The sequence below is a fragment of the Emys orbicularis genome, chromosome 9 (genome assembly GCF_028017835.1).
Source record: "Emys orbicularis isolate rEmyOrb1 chromosome 9, rEmyOrb1.hap1, whole genome shotgun sequence".
Lineage (NCBI taxonomy): Eukaryota > Metazoa > Chordata > Testudines > Emydidae > Emys > Emys orbicularis.
Window position 1 is genome coordinate 98,772,697 of NC_088691.1, and position 18,615 is coordinate 98,791,311.

Sequence of the window (18,615 nt, forward strand, 5' to 3'; positions counted from 1 at the left end):
TGCTTAACGTTAACCATGTGCTGAAGTCTCATTGCTTTGCTGCATAGAGGTGCTGTGTTGAATTGGGATCCTACTACAGAGAAGCATTTGGATGTAAGCTTCCCACACCAGTCTTGCCAAGCCCCTACAATATTTTGGAGGGTCTTTTCTCCCTCCATTGTGTAGTGGATTTGGGTGAGTAGATTCCATCAAGCTCTAATAAAAGTCACAGGCCTAACTTTAACTGGAGAATCATCCTTTAATATTTAAGTTGAAATCATCGCCTGGAGACTTCGGGATGCAGAATTGAATGAGTACAAGACACAATACTCACAGTTCGATGGTGTATCCATTGACTGTGGCCATATTCCAGGGTTCCCCCTAACTCCCGAGTTAGCTGACTTTTGTCAATATAGCCATGTAGATCAGAAACAGAATTTAACATGATGATCTGCAATGATGAATCCAAACACAATGTATTAATTGAGAGAGATAACACTGCACTTTAGATCCTTCCTCCTAGGTTCCCTATTCACCTTATATGTGTATGGCCAAATTCCATGCTGACTTTAGACCCTGAGCAGTTCCAACAAAGCCAATAATTTGTCATTATTTATAATGTATATCTGCACTTTCATCTAAGCACTTCTGTGATATATAGATAAATATTTATTTTACAGACAGGGAAATCAAGGGACAGGGAGGTCCTACAAGTATGCCAAGGGGCGTGCTGAGACTAGACGCCGAAGGTGTGATTCTCCTCTAATTTACACCACTGTAACTCCACTGAGTTCAGTGAAGTTACTCCTCATATACCCCGGTGTCATGAGTCCTGATTCCTATTTCCCTGCTCTAACCCTTACATGAGCGACCTTCCCAGCACACCTTAAAAACTAGAACTGCACAATGAAAGAAAGGCAGATTTGTATTAAGCTTCAGATTCATGGATTTCATAGACTCCAAGGCCAGAAGGGACCACTGGGATCCCCTCCTGTAAAATACAGCCCATAGAACTTCTCCCGCAATAATTCCCACAGCATATCTTTAAGAACATCGACCCAAATTTTCTGCTACAATCACACACAAGCAGTTATGCAAATAACACACATTTAAATGTACAGTGTTGTTTTCTTAGCAGCTGGAATGCACAATGACTTGAGCAGCAACATGGAGGTGACGGGTAAGCACAATTAGACATCTGAAATACCAGATTTTGACTAAATACATAAAACACCCTTGTTTGCTGCATCAGTCAATGTAATAATATAATCTAGCTTTTCTTTAGCTCTTTTCCTCTTTGGCTGGATTTGCCTCAAACACCCCACCCTGCTAGCAAGTGTTGATCCTTTTGGGGAAAGTTAAGGGGATTCTGCAAACGTCCTGTGCTAGTGGGTTGTTATTCCACCTGTAGAAAAGGGAGATGGGAGTGGGTGTCTGAGGATAGAGGATATGTGGTATGGGCTGAGCATCTCTGCAGGAGGAATCGTAGGAGCAGCCAGGCCTGTGGAGAAGGGTTGAGTTGCTCTTGTTTAACTGATTGTTGTTTACTTTGTTAATAAAGCCATACACTGGGCTGAAGGCAAACATGAACTTTACACGGGGCATGGGCTGAGTTTTATACAGCAGGTTGAGAAAGACAGTTTACTTTGCCTTAGCCAATAAAGCATAATCAGCCACAGCTTAGAAATGTATTAAAATGCAAATGAAGGCTAATCAGTAGAGGGGAGCTTTGGCATGGAGAGAAGCACATAAGAAAGGTACCGGATTAAGGGCCCTCGAAACTGAAGTCCTCCACGAACAGAGCATACACAACGTGTCAATAATGTTTCTCCTTGCATCCCTGTCACATGGACAGAGCATCTGGGCAGAGAGTAACTCAGTCTTCCTCCCCATTTGATTCTTGGCTTCTCTGCTGATGTTGCTAACAGGACTCAAGGCCACAAGGAACTCAAATAAGACCCCTCTGGTTGTAGGTCTACAAACTACCAGCAGCTGGAAAAGTCAGCCAGTCACTATGGTACCAGCCTGGGCCAGATTCAGACCAGAGACTCCATAAAAATCTCTGAAAATCTCCATAACCCATTTCTAATCCTGTGAACCAACCAGTCCCCTGGCAAGCCTTTATTTGACGCTTTTAAGCCTATTGGTAGTTATGCCCTTAAAACCCTCAGATGATGGATAATGTTATGGGGGTAAGCCGATTAGAATGGACTCATTCGGCAAATCCTCAGTCGTTCATTTCGGCAGAGTGTTTATTTCAGGCCGCTGGACCTGACCACGTGGAGCAGAAAGGGAACTGGAACGTCAAAGGCCATTTTTATTGCTACAGGCTGGAGGGAAACAGGCAGTGGGAGCGGCCACTGGGTATAAATGTCCCTTTCAGAAATTGATATATTAGACTCCTATAGCACCTTCCATCTAAGGATCTGAAAGCGGGTTACAAACATTAATGGATCTGCACAATGCCCTTATGAGGTAGGTAGGTAGCTAGTAGGTATCATTATTACCCCTATTTTACAGAGAGGTTAGGTGGCTGATTTTCAGGCATCCTGATTGCCCACAACTCCATCTGAAGTCAATGGGAGATGCTCAGCATCGCTGAAAGTCATGTCCTAAATGACTCACATTGTAAAGAACTGGGAATGGAACCCAAGTCTCCTGACTCGCAGCCCTCTGTGTTAACAAAGGAAGTATGATGTAGGGATTAAGAGCACAGGACTGGGAAACGGGAGTTCTGGTTTTATCCCTGCCACTGCTCTGCTGCGTGACCTTGGACAAGTCACTTAACCCTTCTGTGCTTCTGTTTCCCAAGCTATACAGTGGAGATAACAGCAGCTTGCTCAGGGCATGATCCTGAAATTGACTCACTGTGGATGGGCGCTTGCACCTGTGTGGAGATAAATGCAGGATCATGACCTCAGGTACTCTGTTAGCTAGCACTTTATTCATCCAATAAATTAGATTAGATTAGATGCTTCAAACAGGTTGTAAGGTTTAATTCACCAATCTTTGAGTGCTTTGAGATCCTCAGGCTCCTGGACCCTGCACTCAAGGATCCTGCCATAGTCAACTCTGTGCCTAGTGTGATGTCATGGGATGTTTCATCCACCCAAATGAAACACATTAAAAAGAGTCAAGTCAAAAGAAAAGCTATGCCCAGAATGTTCGTCCAGAGCCTGCTTTGTGATGTTGCAAGTTAGGAGGTTCACAGAGACTAGCTCAAGTATCAGGGGGTAGCCTTGTTAGTCTGTATCCACAAAAACAACAAGGAGTCTGGTGGCACCTGGAAGACTCACAGATTTATTTGGGCATAAGCTTTCGTGGGTAAAAAACCTCACTTCTGAGGTTGCATCTGAAGAAGTGAGGTTTTTTACCCATGAAAGCTTATGCCCAAATAAATTTGTTAGTCTTTAAGGTGCCACCGGACTCCTTGTTGTTTTTAGAGACTAACTCAGTTTGGATTAGCATCAGCCTGGAGCATGAAGTCTGTGAGCTGATTGGGAACTGCAAGTCCCTTCAGAAACATCAGTCTGAACGGCTTTGCTGCTGACTTGGTGACAGTGTTCTGCTGCTCCAGTCTTCTACTGACATCACCATGGAACACTGGCATGTACTTCGAACACATGGGAAGGGTTTTACCTGATGCACTTGGCACGTTGGGCCAACAGCAAAGCTGTTAACGTAGCCAGGCAGAGTGCCAGCCCAGAGCCAGGTAAATCATGCAGCAGTGGGTCCTTGAAACTACAAGAGCAGGCGTGGGAGCCATCCAGCATGCTACGGACCCTATCCTGTAATGCTCGAAACACCCCCAATTCCCATTGTCTTCAAACAGAATGAAGAGGCCACCATGGCTGGTGTTGAGGAGGCAGGACAGGAGGAGGGTGCAGTAGCTTAGGTTAGAGATTATGAGGGCCTGGATAAATTGTTTAACAATGAAGATGGGGCAGGAGGGGGCATATTTTTGAGGCAAAACTGTCAGTTTTTAGTGCTGGGGTCTGTGTGAGCGGAGTCAAATTACACCGAGGTTGCAAAGCTGGGGAAGTGGGAAGTTTGTAGAATTGTCAACTGCATGGACATAAATCAGTCTCTCCTAATGGACTGAGTATGCTGTAAAGGCAACTTCACTTTATTCAGCTTCAGTATACAGCAGCCAGAACGAAGGGTCATTTAGCTGCACCTCCTCTCATGGAAGATCCTGGAGCTACTTCCTGAATTCAGCTCAGTGTCCTGAACTAGCTCAGCTCAGATAAACCCAGGCATAATCCAGTATTGCTACATTATGCATGGGAAATAAGCCATGGTTCCCACCCAGCCAAATACTGGTTTAACTTGGCACACCCATTTTATTAATCATATTTACATACTGTATCTTATATCTACCCTACTTTTCCTTTTCATGTTTGCAGCATATTGTGTCAGCCTCTATAGTCTAACCCTAACTCAGCTGCCTCTCTGCAGAGGAAATGCACCACCTATGAGCTGCATGATGAAACTACTGTTGCCAGCCCAATGTCTTTCTTTAATTTATACAAATCTCCAAACAGCTGAAAGGCGAAGGGACAACTAGTGTGATCTGGTGGATAGGGCAACTGGGTTCTTTTCCTGGATCTGACACTGATTCACTGGGCAATCGCAAGCAAGACACTTGGGAGGAAATTGTTTTTAAAAGTCTCCACTAATTTTGGGCGCCCAACTTGAGACACTTTGGTCCTCATTTTCAAAGATGACGGACACACGTAGCTCCCCCAGACTTCAGCCTGAGCTGCGGGTGCTCAGCACTTCCAAAAATCAGGCCCCACGGTGTCTGAAGCTGGGTACCCAAATATGGAGGAATCTAAAAATCAATGAAAGTTATGTAGGCCATAACCGCTCTATGCCTCAGTTTCTCCATCTGTAAACCAGCTGCATCATCCTTCTATGATGATATGAATAATAATGAATAACTCAGTGCCCCATCCTGTGAGCACCCTCAACTCCCAGATGTCAAAGTTCTTAACTCTGATTTCAACCACCCCCCAGCATTTGAAGCGGAATCTTTATTTTTCTCTTAAAAGATTCAATGAGTATGAAGGAGCCTGAACTGTTGGGAAATGTAATGCTGTAGCAAACCCGTCCCTGTCAGGGGAGCGACATCTGATGCAGCAGCTGCTGTGGAAATATCTTGCAGCTAATTGAGGACAGGAGCATGCCTTTTTATAAGCAGCGTTCTGTCACTCTTGCGGGGTGTGATGGGAACATTTTTCATCTTTAATTTGACAATGGAATAAAAGATGGGTATTTGTATTGGTTTTAGGACTATAATTCCCCAACACAAACCTGCACCGCTGCCATCAATGGGAGAAGGACCAGGCCCAAATATTTCAATGAAAACTGAGGCTCTAACTGTCCACGTCGGAGTGGAGATGAGGGAAGCTTGCCCGCTAGACATCCTTCCCATAGGCCTTGTGATTGGCTGAGGTAGGCACCAGGTACCCACGCACACAGGGAATGCAGCACCCACCACTCCATCCAGTTACAGGATGCAGTGTGCGCTCTCTCTGTGCGAGCCCAGCTCTGTTGGTCCGGACGGAGCCACTTTCAATCCACCCTTCCAAGTCCCATTTAGGAATCCTGGGGCAGCGTTGGGGCTAGACTCCACCAGTCCTCATGTACCAAAAGGACTGTGCCTACAGTAACCCACTGGTGAGTATATGTTTACAAGTCCCCTTCCCCTGTGCCCAATCCGTGGAGGATCTGAGTCTGTTACAGCCACTGTTACAAAGTCTCGGCTCATAAACTCAAGCTGTAGCAACTGTTGGTGTTAGCTCTGGAGGTTCCCGATTCAGTCCCCAGTGTGGTGGCCAGGATGGTAGCTATCACACCTGCCCCTACACCTGAGCTACAAAGGGGAACCAAGACCATTTGTGCTGTCTACCCCCACCCCCTTGCACATCTATACAGGCCATGGCACAGCCCAGCCCACAATGAACATGTAAGAAAGGCTACGATTTAGTCATGGAGGTCACGGAATCTGTGACTTCCAAAGACCTCCGGGACTTCAGCCCTAGTGGCTGGGAGCTGCAGAGTTCCGCAGCCTCCCGCAGCGGCAGGGAGCTGTGAGGTACTCCCACCGCATAAGGCAGTGGTGCCCCCAAGCTCCCAGCCACCGCGGGTGAGGTACCCTGGGGTTCCTGGCCCCTGCCAGAGGCATGGGGCACCCCCGCAGCTCCCCACCCGCTGGCGGCAGCATGGGGGACCCCCACAGTTCTCTGCCTGTTGCCGGCAGGGGATCCTCGCAGCTCCCCACCCGTTGCCAGCGGTGGCAGGGGATCCCCACTACCGGCAGCAGGGGGATTTCTGCAGCACCCTGGCCACTGCTGCATGTCCCAGAGGGATTTCCGCGGCTCTCCACACAGCTGTGGGAGGCAGGGGACCCTGCAGCTCCCAGCCACAGCTGGCGGAGGGGGGGGGGGGAGGGAGAGGGAGAGGTGGCTGGAAGCTCCCAGCCACTGGGCATCTGCCCAGCCCCTTCCCATTTTATCATGGATATTTTTAGTAAAAGTCAGGGACAGGTCACAGGCGTCTGTGAATTTTTCTTTATTGCCCGTGACCTGTCCGTGACTTATTGCCCGTGACCTGTCTGTGACTTTTACTAAAAATATCCGTGACAAAATCTTAGCCTTATACATAAGCAATAACCGTTCTGCTCCTGCTCGTAATGAGGTCAGTGGACGTTTGCCACTATGCAATCAGGCCCAAACACTGAGCTATCAACCAGACCTAGCAAGGTGGGTTCTTTTGCCAATCAATTTAAACCAAAAGTCCCGTGAAAAACAATTAAATAAAATCATGATGAAAGCTCCCTGTAAAATCGTTATTACTTACTTAGTGGGTTCAGCAGTGTACAGAATATGAATTAAAGCAATATGAAATAATAATAACTATTATACATTTTTATTTATAAGAGACCCCATATCCAAAGGCAAATACACAATTAGGAACAAATCTGAAAGAATCTTAGGCAATATGGCTTAATATGTAAACCCCAGAGCTGGCAAAGAATTGACTACGTGCATCACATTATACTACACTCTCCCCCTAACTATACACATTTAACATACAATGAAGGAAATGAACAAACATGCCTTGGGTGGTGGGGAGGGCTGGGGGCAGAAGAGTCATTATAAACAGATAGAATGTCATGCAGACACCCAACAGGGGCTCTGACAAATTGTTAGTGGATGAGAGGGCCTATGGGAAAGTACTGACTACAGGGGAAATATAATAGCCCGTTGTGACTGGGTGCAGCTGGCCTTCACAGCGCCTTAAAGGAGACCCCCATGCTCTGATTACACCCTGTCCCGGGAAACAGCAATGTGTGAGGAAAGGAGCAGTGAAGGTTGGTCCTCCAGGCCTGCCTAGAGAGGACTCGCTGAAGCAACCATCTCGGAAACTACACAGACTGGGTCGTCCATTGGCTAGTGACAGCCAATCAGTGCCCAGCCAGCTCCGATGAAAGAAGCTGCAGGGCCATAGATAGCAGGACAGTCCCAGGCTGGGACCAGAGGAGCAGGGAAGGATGCTCCTCTCCAGCCAAAGGAGCCTGGGGATTAGCCAGGGTTAGGGGAGGGAGAGCTCAGTGGTTTGAGCACTGGCCTGCTAAACCCAGGATGGCGAGTTCAATCCTTGAGGGGGCCATTTAGGGATCAGGGCAAAACAAACAAACAACCAAGATGGGGGGGGGGGGGGGGAACTGTCAGGGACAGTATTTGGTCCTGCTCATGAAGGCAAGGGACTGGACTCAATGACCTTTCAAGGTCCCTTCCAGTTCTATTTATCTCTGGCTACACTTGCATAGCTGGGTTTGCAGGTAGAGAGGGAGCTGGGAACCGTGGCCCTGAGCTAAGGGTGAAGGATAAAGGGGCCAGGTGCGAAGAAGCCCTGGGAAGCAGAAGCAATGAACTGAATTGAGCAGTATGTAGCTGCTGGGTATAGGGTCCCTGAGTTGGAACCCAGAGTAATGGGCAGGCCCAGGTTCCCACACCAGCAAAGTGGCATAAACCCAGAGGAGTGTGTGTGTGTGGGTGGGTGGGGGAGGGGAGGGGAGAGGAAACAGGCCCAACCCACGCCCTGAGAAAGGGACAGGGCTCATTTGGAAGCCCAAGCAAAGGCCTGAATTTCAAGGGCACACAGCCAGGGCTGAAGACCCTGGTGTGGACAGACAGACTCTTGCTGAACTCTTTGCTACCCCAAAAGGAGCTCATTTGACTCCATGACCTGGCCAGAGAGCTAAGCCACTGAAATGCGCCAAACAAGGTTGACAACCTACAGGGGGCACCAGGAGTGGGAAACAGTCTGCAGTGCTGCATGCGGCCACAAGGAGGCACCCAAGAGGTGGGTGTCCCCTTTGACACCCTTCTAGAAAAAAATAAACTATTCTACAGTATTCACCCCAAATCACCCAGTATCTGGACCATTTTTGTAGTATTTGCTTTTATAAAGGAGCACTTGTAAAATAGTACAAGTATTTATCAGGACAGGAGATTTTATAGGGGTTTTATGGTGATGGACTGCTTTGCTGATGGCGCCATCAATATCCTTTACCTCCCTTAATATAAAAGGTCACTGGCATTTATGACTTAATGGCAACAAGACTGAAAGCCTGGATCTGCTCTGAAAAGTGATTCCATAACAATGATATTGTGGGCTTCCAGGTTGATTCATTATCAAGGATTTCTGTATCAAATGTTCTCCATTTACAAGCACACAGACAACAATCTGTTGTAGCTGGCAGCTCTGCACACTCTGCCTGGGATCTGAGAGTCAAGCTGGTTTCTTTCCTTCTCACACATTGTGACCTGTAACAAAGGTTCTACAGGTCAAATCAGGCTCTGGGTGACACATTTGCAACCCCACTGTCTTCAGTTGGTTTGCCCAAGTATAACCTACTGGAACATACACAGATCTGTGGGTGATCCATGAGATGGAACAGAACCCAGCTTACTCCCTTTCAGCTGCGTTAGCTCTGCAGAACTAAAAATTCTCATCACTCGAGTGAGACGACTCTGAATTCACTCTGGGAGCAGCTCCATTAAGGAAGAAGGTGTTAATTCTACACAATCACATTTCAGAGCAAGACTGCACTTTGATGTGAAGTCATGTCCATTTATCATCCTATGGCCGCTCCCATGGTTAACTCATCGGTATTATTGTGACTGATAGTAGCAGAATCAATACACACTATTTAAACAAACCAGTGCAAAGGTTACAACTCATTTACCCTCCCCTCCCCAATATGTGAATCTATCCCTGACACAAAAAAGGGAACAAAGAAACCGTTTGATCAAGAAAACAGGGTTAATTTGAAACATCCCCCCACCCCCATCATGGCTTGTTTGATCTTGTCTGAGTTTTTTCTGGGGCTTTTAATAATTGACCTACGCTCAGGCCTGCTTGTTGGTGTGTGGGGAGCCCTGATTGCCGTGCAATTAAACTGCAACAACAGGGTTAAAAGAGAAGTTGGCTGACACTCAGCAACAGAAGACACAGAAACACAGAGACCACGGGGACAAAAAGTGCATGCTTACCGGTACCTTCATTTTAAAGTCATCTCGATAGAGTTTAATGCCGATGTCAGCGATTGTCCTGTGAATAAAGCGGGAGGGCCGCAGGACAAAGACCAGCTGCAGGTTCCCTGGAAAAGCTCCCTGGAAAGAGCATACAAATGTTACAGGGCATAGCAACTGGACCTCACGCCCACAAAGGAGCACAGCGCCATTTTGGATACCTTCTGCCTCAGAAATTCCTCAGGAAGCAAGCAAAGGTGGGGGGATGTGATGATTCTGGAGCTGCCCAGACTGCATGGCTGTCATCTGTTCCGCCCACCATGCTCCTGGCCCATCGCCAACTGAAGTCAATGGAATGACTCCCACTGGCTTCAGTGGGCTTTGGATCAAGCAGCACAACTAGATATTACCAAATGGGCAGATAGCGGGGACACAACTCAGAACCTTCTGCATCAAAGAACACAGACATTTGCAGGCCACTTGAACTAAAGGAGAATCTCCCTTAAACTACTATAGTATCAGGGCTTCTCTCCTCGTTAGGCTGCAGCCACTAGAGGGCGACATAGTCACACACATTTGAGCAAGGCTGGCATTCCATCTAGTACCACAGTGGTTCTCAATCTTTCTGGGCTTAGGGCCCATTTGCAAACCTAGATGGCCTGTTGCAACCTAGTAAATAGCTTTAGTACAGAAAAAACTGGCATACTAAATATTTCTTACCCACAATACATAACACACACTAATGTAATAAGTACACGGTGTGTACTATAGTGGCTGCTCCTGTCCTGCCCTTGCTCCAGGCATTGTGACCTCCGGGGTCCCAGCGCCACTCAGGTTTGGCCCAGCCCGCCTGACCGGGGGCTAGCCAAGCCAAATCTGTGTGAGTCACATAATGCCTTGGCCACTCAGCTGCCACCCCCACACCCTTATCATCATGACTGAGGAGCAGCTGGTCCAAACCGCTGCCACCCTGTAAACCAGGTTGCAATGCCCAGAGCAGACAGCCAAGCCCAGCCACCCCTCAGGACTGGCACCACTGCTGCAGGGTGAGTGTGGGCAGGCTCTGCAAATCCTTCCCAGGGTCTCCGGACCTCACCTCACCCCCCAGAGCCTCCCACCCCTCAGGGACAGACCTGACATACACCCAGGCTTCCCATTCAACCCTTTGATACATTCTGGTGACCCAGCTTTGACCCACGGATGAGAAACCCTGCAGTATAGGTGGCGAGTGACATATGCACATTAAAAGACCAGATCTACCCTTCATATCTTGGAAAGGTTTTATTTACCCCCCAGGGTTTGTTCAGATAGGCACACAACACCTTCCCCAGACATGTGGCCATGTTCACAACAACCAGCCTGTGACATTTGTCTGTCACATGGTCCTCCGGGGACCATGGGGGCAGCTGAACAGAGCAAGGAATGGAAAAAATTCTGTTAGAGATTCTGCATCCCCAGGAATTAACTTAAATCAAACTCAGACACCCAGATAATTCCAACTTCTATAGAATTAGAGTTTAGACTAAGTATTGCACGTAAGCATGCACATTCAGTAATCAGTGCATGTTACATAAAATACATATATTCATCTGCTGTTCGTCAGTGCTAACAACCACTTTCTTAAATCTGACTCCAGTGAAAGCAGAAGCAGCATTAAAGAGTTTCTATCAGATCTGCTGTCAAGAAAACATGAGCCTTTAGAGACGTCTCCAGTGGGCCCCTCTGCCATTCCTAGTACCACAGGGACTGCCTGTTACCTCGTTCATCTTGAGCAGCCCACTTTAAATCATTACAATTTGTCACACAGTCATCCCAGTGAATGGCCTCGCATTCTAATTTAGCAGGACACAAGGTGGTTGCATTCATTATTACAGGCTAACCCGTCTCTGCCGAGTTTGGTCCAGACCTCCAGGGTGGTGAAGATGCTGCATGAACAGCTAAAAAGGAGTGCGGGAGATCGTTCGCTGTGCTGAAGGGGCAGAGGAGAGTTCTACTTTCTGGTAGGCAAATGGCAGTAAACACAAACGCCGGGCACTTACTGCTATCCGTGTCAGGGATGCCTTTACTGCACTCCATTTGTCCCGTCGTCGGTCTATAACGATGATGAATCCAATGCTGGCAGCCTCCAGACTGCAAAATAGATGAAAGGGGGATGCTGGGTTACGTGGAGGTAGACCAGTTCCGAGTAACTGTGCTGCAGCACAACCCAGCCTCCTCCGTGTCATAGTCCAAGCCCATGATTAAAATGCAGTGTACAGTCGAGAGCGTGAATAACTGGTACTGATTTGCGCATGCAGGCAAGCCAGCAAATGTCCTCCTTCCAGCACCAGGTTAGCAGCCTCCACAAAACATGAATATTTTATCCGTTATCTCTCTCGGCTGCCTTGCTACTGGCTGCCAAAATTCTGTGATGTGAACAGTTTAGGATCACACATTGCTTTGTACTGGGACTGAAGCGGAAGTACAGATCTTCCTTGCTTTGCAAAATAATTCAAGTTATTAGATACCCATCCTCACGCCTAGGCATTTTGCTTCATTCTCCTAAGATGCTGATGACGGACAAGTGCACTTATCTCTCACAAGGAGTGGAATTTACCCTTCCCCCCGCAGGAGGCCCAAATAATTAGGGGGACAAAGTGGGAATTAAGGAGATTGGAGTCTCACACCCACCCAACTCACAGGCAGGCCGTGGGGCTGCAAGCCACTCAATGGATGTTATGTCAGCATATGGACTAGAATTGTGGCTACAGTCCCTACAGGTGGGTGCTGAGCTACTAAATGTGTGGAACTGCAGATCTGCCTATTCAGGGCCAGCACGGAGCCCCACTCTGTGAGGTGCAGGCACACCCAGTATTCCTGGGGGGCTGTTACTCTCACCCTGCCGGCCAAGAGAGCTCAGGGGCTCCTTGAGCAGTGTGGAGATTTTTCAGTGGGTGAGCGAGTTTCCCCTGCAGTGCACGGGCAGCACCTCCCCCCATTGTCACAAACCAACCGTCTTACCGCAGAATCACGACAGATCTGGGGCACAAACCAGACAGGACTGAAACAAACAAGGCAGCTGCTTACAACTTAGTCAATAATGTGCTCCAAGGAATGGCTCAATATTAAAGGCACCGCTCAGATTCCATCAGTCACCCCACACACACACACCTAGAGTCAAATAATTAGTTTTACTGGGGAAAGGTGCCAGATAAATTTGTCCCCGAGACTGAAATCTTCTCGTCTAATCCAAGACTGAGCACAGCATGGGAGGCAGAAGTGAAAGCTTCCTCACACCAGCATGCCTCAGTCGTGTCCTGGAGGGATCACAACCTGCCGGGACCACTCATAGGCATGAACAGGTACATGTGGAGTTAGCGATTTGCGCTAGGCAAATGGGAAGAGAAAGAGCTTATTACCCTGCTCCAAAGAACATTTCAATCAAAGGGCCAAATGCTGCCTGGCCCTCGCACGAGTGCAGGGCTCACCTGATTCCCCCTTGCATGATCCATGCTCTGGGGAGCCCAAGGACTGCTCCCACCCTGCTCTGCTAGCAGTGTGTGGCTCCCCCAGGGAATCAGGGAGTGATGGGCAGGAGGCAGGCCACGGGGGCCAGTCTTGTGGGTGGTTTTATGATGGGATCGCCTGACTTACCACCACCCCACCTGCGTCACATAAGTCACCAAAGAGCCATCGGATGGTAACCATTTTGAACCACAACCTATCTAGTGCAGGATGCAAACCAGCAAACTGGAAGCAAAAGTGCCATGCATAGTTATGATGCTGTATAAGTGATCGTCGCTAGGATTAATACTAAGCCCAGGAAGGATCCCTGAGCGACCCCTTCCCTCAGATCAATTGCTTTTACTGCTATCCTCTGATGAGAATTAGGGCATTCAAAGGCCAGAAAACTTTTTAAAACATAGAAAGATTTTCTTTTCTCTTTAAATAAGTAAACAAACAGCCTGAAAATCTATGAATGCAGTGGAAGGGCAGTGGCTGTAGCAATTGCTGAGGTACCTCCTGCCTCTCACATGCAACAAAAATACTTCTCAGTTGTTTCTTGTCAATAGCTAGCCACGTCTTTCAAGAAAGGCTCTGCTGTGCATTTGCTTTAGAGCAGAAAAGCAGCACCGCTGACATTTTGTTTGATGCTAAACTGTTAGAGGAAGGTGGTGGGGGGGAACTAACCCCAGATCTGCGCAGTGGCGCTGTTTGATCTTACCAAACCTTTCAGCCAACTGGGACTAGAAACCCCTGCAACAGTTTGTCAGTCCCGATACGTTTGGGCAAATCATCCATCAACTTCCAGCTGGAACGCTGCGTCCAGTCTCTGTGCACGGGCACCCTGTCAGATCAGATGGAGAGGTGCAAGGATGTGTGCTTTGACTCTGTCTGTCTGCCACAATGAATGATGCTGCTGCAACACAGATGGAATGCCAGGAAATTGGGTTACAGTCCTAATGTCCGGCAAACTCTTTGGGCCGAGTGTATTGAACGCCTCCACAGCCGAAAGGGAGAGGTTGGAGGTGAGCACGTGGGGAGTGACAGGGCCAACAAAAAAATTTGGTAAGTTATAGTAACTTCAGGTGCGGGAAGGTTTTCAGGGCTACGTCTGACACTACAGCAAGAGAAGAGGCCCCTTCAGCAGCACCATTCATAGAACACCCTCATTAGCACAGTTCCTGCTTGAATTAGAAACACTGTAACACCTGACCTGTGGAAAGGCCTCCTGACATCATTTCAATGACTTCCTCCTTTGTGTGTTTAATGCACATTAATTTTTTCCTCCTTTGTTTAGTAGAGAGAAACACTCAGGCCACTGTGGAAAGGAAACAAATCCTCAAATAACTGCTCGATGTAACCAATCTACGTGCTGCACAGAACATATGCAATTACTTGTTGATCTCACACATACCTAGGGGCCAAAACCCTGATCTTTCAGCTTAGGTTTCCACAGACCTCTGCTGGAACATGTGTAGGGAGAACTTGTTGGTCCTTTATTATTCCTGCCACTTGAGGGCACCATCGCAGACTCACTGACATGCACAAAGCTAATACACAGCAGCTGCAAACTGAACAACCTTGAAGTTCTTCTCTTTCATTATAAAGGGGCACTGAGAAGCCTTTTAGATGATAACAAATTTTAGTTAACAGTGCTGACCTGGGCTGGGTTCAATCCACCGGCCTAGTGATTAAGATACCTAGAAACTGACCCTTATTGATCCATCCCAGATCCATTTAGTAGACCAGCAATGTGGTTTGTTAAAGATAAGCCAATATTCATTAACAGATATTTTAAATTCTTCTTCTGAAAGCAATACCCAGGCTGAGGCTAATCTGAAATGCAGACATTTGATGTTTCTGGTGCTCAATGCTGTCAAAACACAATGCTCACCAAAACAACCCCGGCAGGCTCAGTAATTCATTCATTTCAAACGCTGACGCATGCAGACTCAGTCTTCTAATGAATGGAGCCTAGTTCTTTCTCCATCAGGTTTTGAAATGAAAATTGAAACGAGTAAATACAAGAAGGCTCTTGTGACATTTAGGTCCCTCTGTTCAGACTGAGGGAGAGGACCAGGGTTGGACACATGTGCATGAGAAGGGATTAGAAAGATTGGGACTGCTCAGTTTAGAAAAGAGATGACTCAGGGGGGAATATGGTAGAGCTTTATACAATCATGAAAGCTGTGGAGAAAGCGAATAGAATCATAGAAGATTAGGGTTGGAAGACTCCTCAGGAGGTCATCTAGTCCAACGCCCTGCTCAAAGCAGGACCAATCCCAACTAAATCATCCCAGCCAGGGCTTTGTCAAGCCGGGCCTTAAAAACCTCTAAGGATGGAGATTCCACCACCTCCCTAGGTAACCCATTCCAGTCCTTCACCACCCTCCAATAAGGAAGTGTTATTTACCCCTTCACATAACACAAGAACCAGGAGTCACCCAATAAAATTAATAGGGAGCAGGTTTAAAACAAGCAAAAGGAAGTACTTCTGCACACACAATACAATTAACCCATGGAACTCATTGCCATGGGATGTTGTCAAGGGCTAAAGTCTAACTGGTTTCAAGTTCACGGAGCGTAGGTCCATCAATGGCTATCAGCCAAGATGATCAGTGACGCAACTCCATGCTCTGGGTTTTCCTAAACCTTCCCCTGCCACAGGCTGGGACTGGACGACAGGGGATGGATCACTCAATAATTGCCCTGTTCTGTTCATTCCCCTCCGAAGCATCTGGTACTGGCTACTGTCACAAGACAGGATACTGGGTTAGATGGACCATTATGGCCGTCCTTTGTTTACCAGAGCAGCTCAGATAACTAAAATGTTTATTTGTGAATAATTATTCAATTAAAACAATGCCATAACTCACAATCAGTATTATTTATAATGTATTATTCCAACCAGTACTGATATGTATAATAGGTCTATTAATAAAACACTGAGATTTTGGCATTTAAGTCAATGCAACTTGCATTACTAAAAAATTAAGGATATTCTCCCCTCAAGAAGTACATTTTTAGAGGCCCTTAGAAAACCTAGCCCTGCAAAGTGCTCTATATTTTCCTGCCTCGAAAGATGTGCTAAAGCAGCATCCAGGTGGAATGTACCAGGATGTTATTTCAGAGAAATCAAATGGCTCTATCCCAAAGAAACAGAGACAATATATCATTGCCATCAGCATCACAGTCTGTCTTCCCAGTTTAGCTTCACTTAGCCAGCTTGCAATAGCTGTACATCCTTCAGGCACCAATCGCTCTAACTTGACACACAGAGCCAAATTCATATCTGGGGTAACTCCACTGAAACGAGTGATTTATAACAAAAGCTTTGAAAAGCGGGCGTGTCTTTGTGGAAGTTACCAAAATGCTGGTGTTGGAATAAAACAGTTTACTAAGCAGTCCTGCTTAGACTGACAGAAATGAGAGACAAAGCAGATAGCAATGAATGAAACTTGTGATCGCCATATTTCTACAAGAAAGCTCGCAGGTCACACATACTGAATTGAGCTGGTTTGGGAAATTCAGTAAAGGATTTCTATAAAAATGAGCCTAATTGTAATTTACACCCATTAGTTTAAATGAGACGCAGGCCAACTCGTGTTCTGTTTAGTTAGTGACTGTGGTGTACATCATTTGCCTCCATGTCCTGTTTACACTGTGTGAGAAGAAACGGGGGTGAAAATGGAGAAGACTGGTAAGTTAGCACGATCCAGAAGAGGAAGGAAAGGGGGGAAGATTAGAAACCAAATGCTGCAGGGAAAGCAGAGAAGAGTAAAACAGTATGGAGGAAAAATTGAGGCATCGTGTGCCTAGCTCAAGGTCATCACAGCAGACCCTTGCAAAGCAGTGACGTGGTTAAGACAGCCGAAGCTACTAACAGGGATGCAGGCCGGTAACCTTGGTTACTACTGATGTATGAGAAGCCATGAGGGTCTGATAAGAGAGGTAAGGTTTGGATGTCGCTGGGGGGGGGGGGTTAAAATGATACTTGACAAAGGCATGTGGGCCACGGCATGGAATCAGACAGGTGCTGCATAACCTTCCATTTAACCTCGGTGTTCAGGACGATATCACCTGTCTTCAGCAAGATGATACAACAATACTTGTGTGTCTTATTTGTAGTAAGCCGGGGGCAGATTGAAAGTCTTAACTTAGCCAGGGAAATAGAGACAGTGTCACCAAACGAAATCATTTCAATGTAGTACACACAAATAGAAACCTGTGCAGGGTCTCAGTGGCACCTGGCATTGAGTGAGGAGGGCAGGAAATCAGGAAGAAAATGAAGCAAAACAATGGTATTTACATGGGCAGATCATACAGTAAACAGATCCCCACTCTCAAAAAGGTTGTTAAGAAAAGCTCACACTGGACTTTCTTAATATCTCTACCTCCCATGTCACAGAAGTGCATTGGACAGACTGATTCATTAGAAAGAGAGATTTGAAGCATACAGTCCATGACAGGTAATATCAAACTTGCCTCCAAAGTAAATGAGTACACATTCAGCCCTGTGAAGCCTGGATTTCTGCTATCAAAGGCCTGGTCTACACTGGGGGGGAGGGGGGGGGGGAATCGATCTAAGATACATAACTTCAGCTACAAGAATAGCGTAGCTGAAGTCGACATATCTTAGATCGACTTAGAATCACTTACTTCGCGTCCTCGCGGCGCGGGATCGACGGCCGCCGCTCCCCCGTCGACTTTGCTTCTGCCTCTCACTGAGCTGGAGTTCAGGAGTCGACGGGAGAGCGATCGGGGATCGATTTATCGCATCTACACTACACGCAATAAATCGATCCCCGATAGATCGATCACTACCTGCCGATCCAGCGGGTAGTGTAGACGTACCCTAAGAGACTCCCCATCTCTCTGTGCAATATCCCAACACACAAGATCAGCAGAGGCACTCCTGCTGACAGTCCTGAGATTTGAACTCTGGTGAGCTCTCGGTTCTAAAAGACACTTCCCTTAAGGGTATGACTACGCTGCAAAAAACACCCCCCCCACAGCAGCAAGTCTCAGAGTCTGAGTCCACTGACTTGAGCTTGCGCTACGGAGCTAAAAATAGCAGTGTAGACTCAGGCTGGAGCCTGGGCTCTGAGACTCAAGACCAGGGGTTTGTTTTTTCTGGTTTTGGGTTTGGTTTTTGGTTTTTTGAGATGTAGACATACCCTAAGAGTCCAAGAGATGCCAGGTTGGAGGATCCATTAGAAAAGGTGCAAGGCTCATCTGTTAGTTTAAGCATTTGGCTGATCTGGGCTGAAAGGGAATTCTGGGCATGGACTGAAGGGGTTAAGAAGGGACTTTCAACTGAAGCTCTTTATTCCAAATAGTAGGGTGGGAGGTGGGTGTAACCCATGCCCACTCATTATGGCTCTCTGTCCCCCTCTAGTGGCGGTGGCGCCATACATAGAGTTTAAAGAGCCTACTACAGCCTTTGCTAGGAAATTTGGGTGTCTCAGCTCAGGGTGTAGCATCTGGGTGTAGCATCTCACACTTGAAGTTCCAGGTTCACTTCCTACTGCTAACAACCCACCCGGAGCAAGGTATTACATGTGTGACAATGAATCATGTAAATGCGCCCAGAGGCTTGCAAGGCAAG

The 18,615-nt window shown here is 47.1% G+C and overlaps 1 protein-coding gene across 1 annotated transcript in view; it reads right to left on the reverse strand.

Moving 5' to 3' along the window:
• The window catches only part of MCF2L2 (MCF.2 cell line derived transforming sequence-like 2), a 304,618-nt gene that overhangs the window by 181,439 nt on the left and 104,564 nt on the right, over nucleotides 1-18,615 (reverse strand). The window contains exons 4-6 of the mRNA XM_065411462.1: nucleotides 11,564-11,654; nucleotides 9,546-9,665; nucleotides 314-430 (exon numbers count right to left, since the gene is read on the reverse strand). Of these exons, the coding sequence (XP_065267534.1) occupies nucleotides 314-430; nucleotides 9,546-9,665; nucleotides 11,564-11,654 (328 nt within the window). The remainder of the gene's footprint in view (nucleotides 1-313; nucleotides 431-9,545; nucleotides 9,666-11,563; nucleotides 11,655-18,615) is intronic.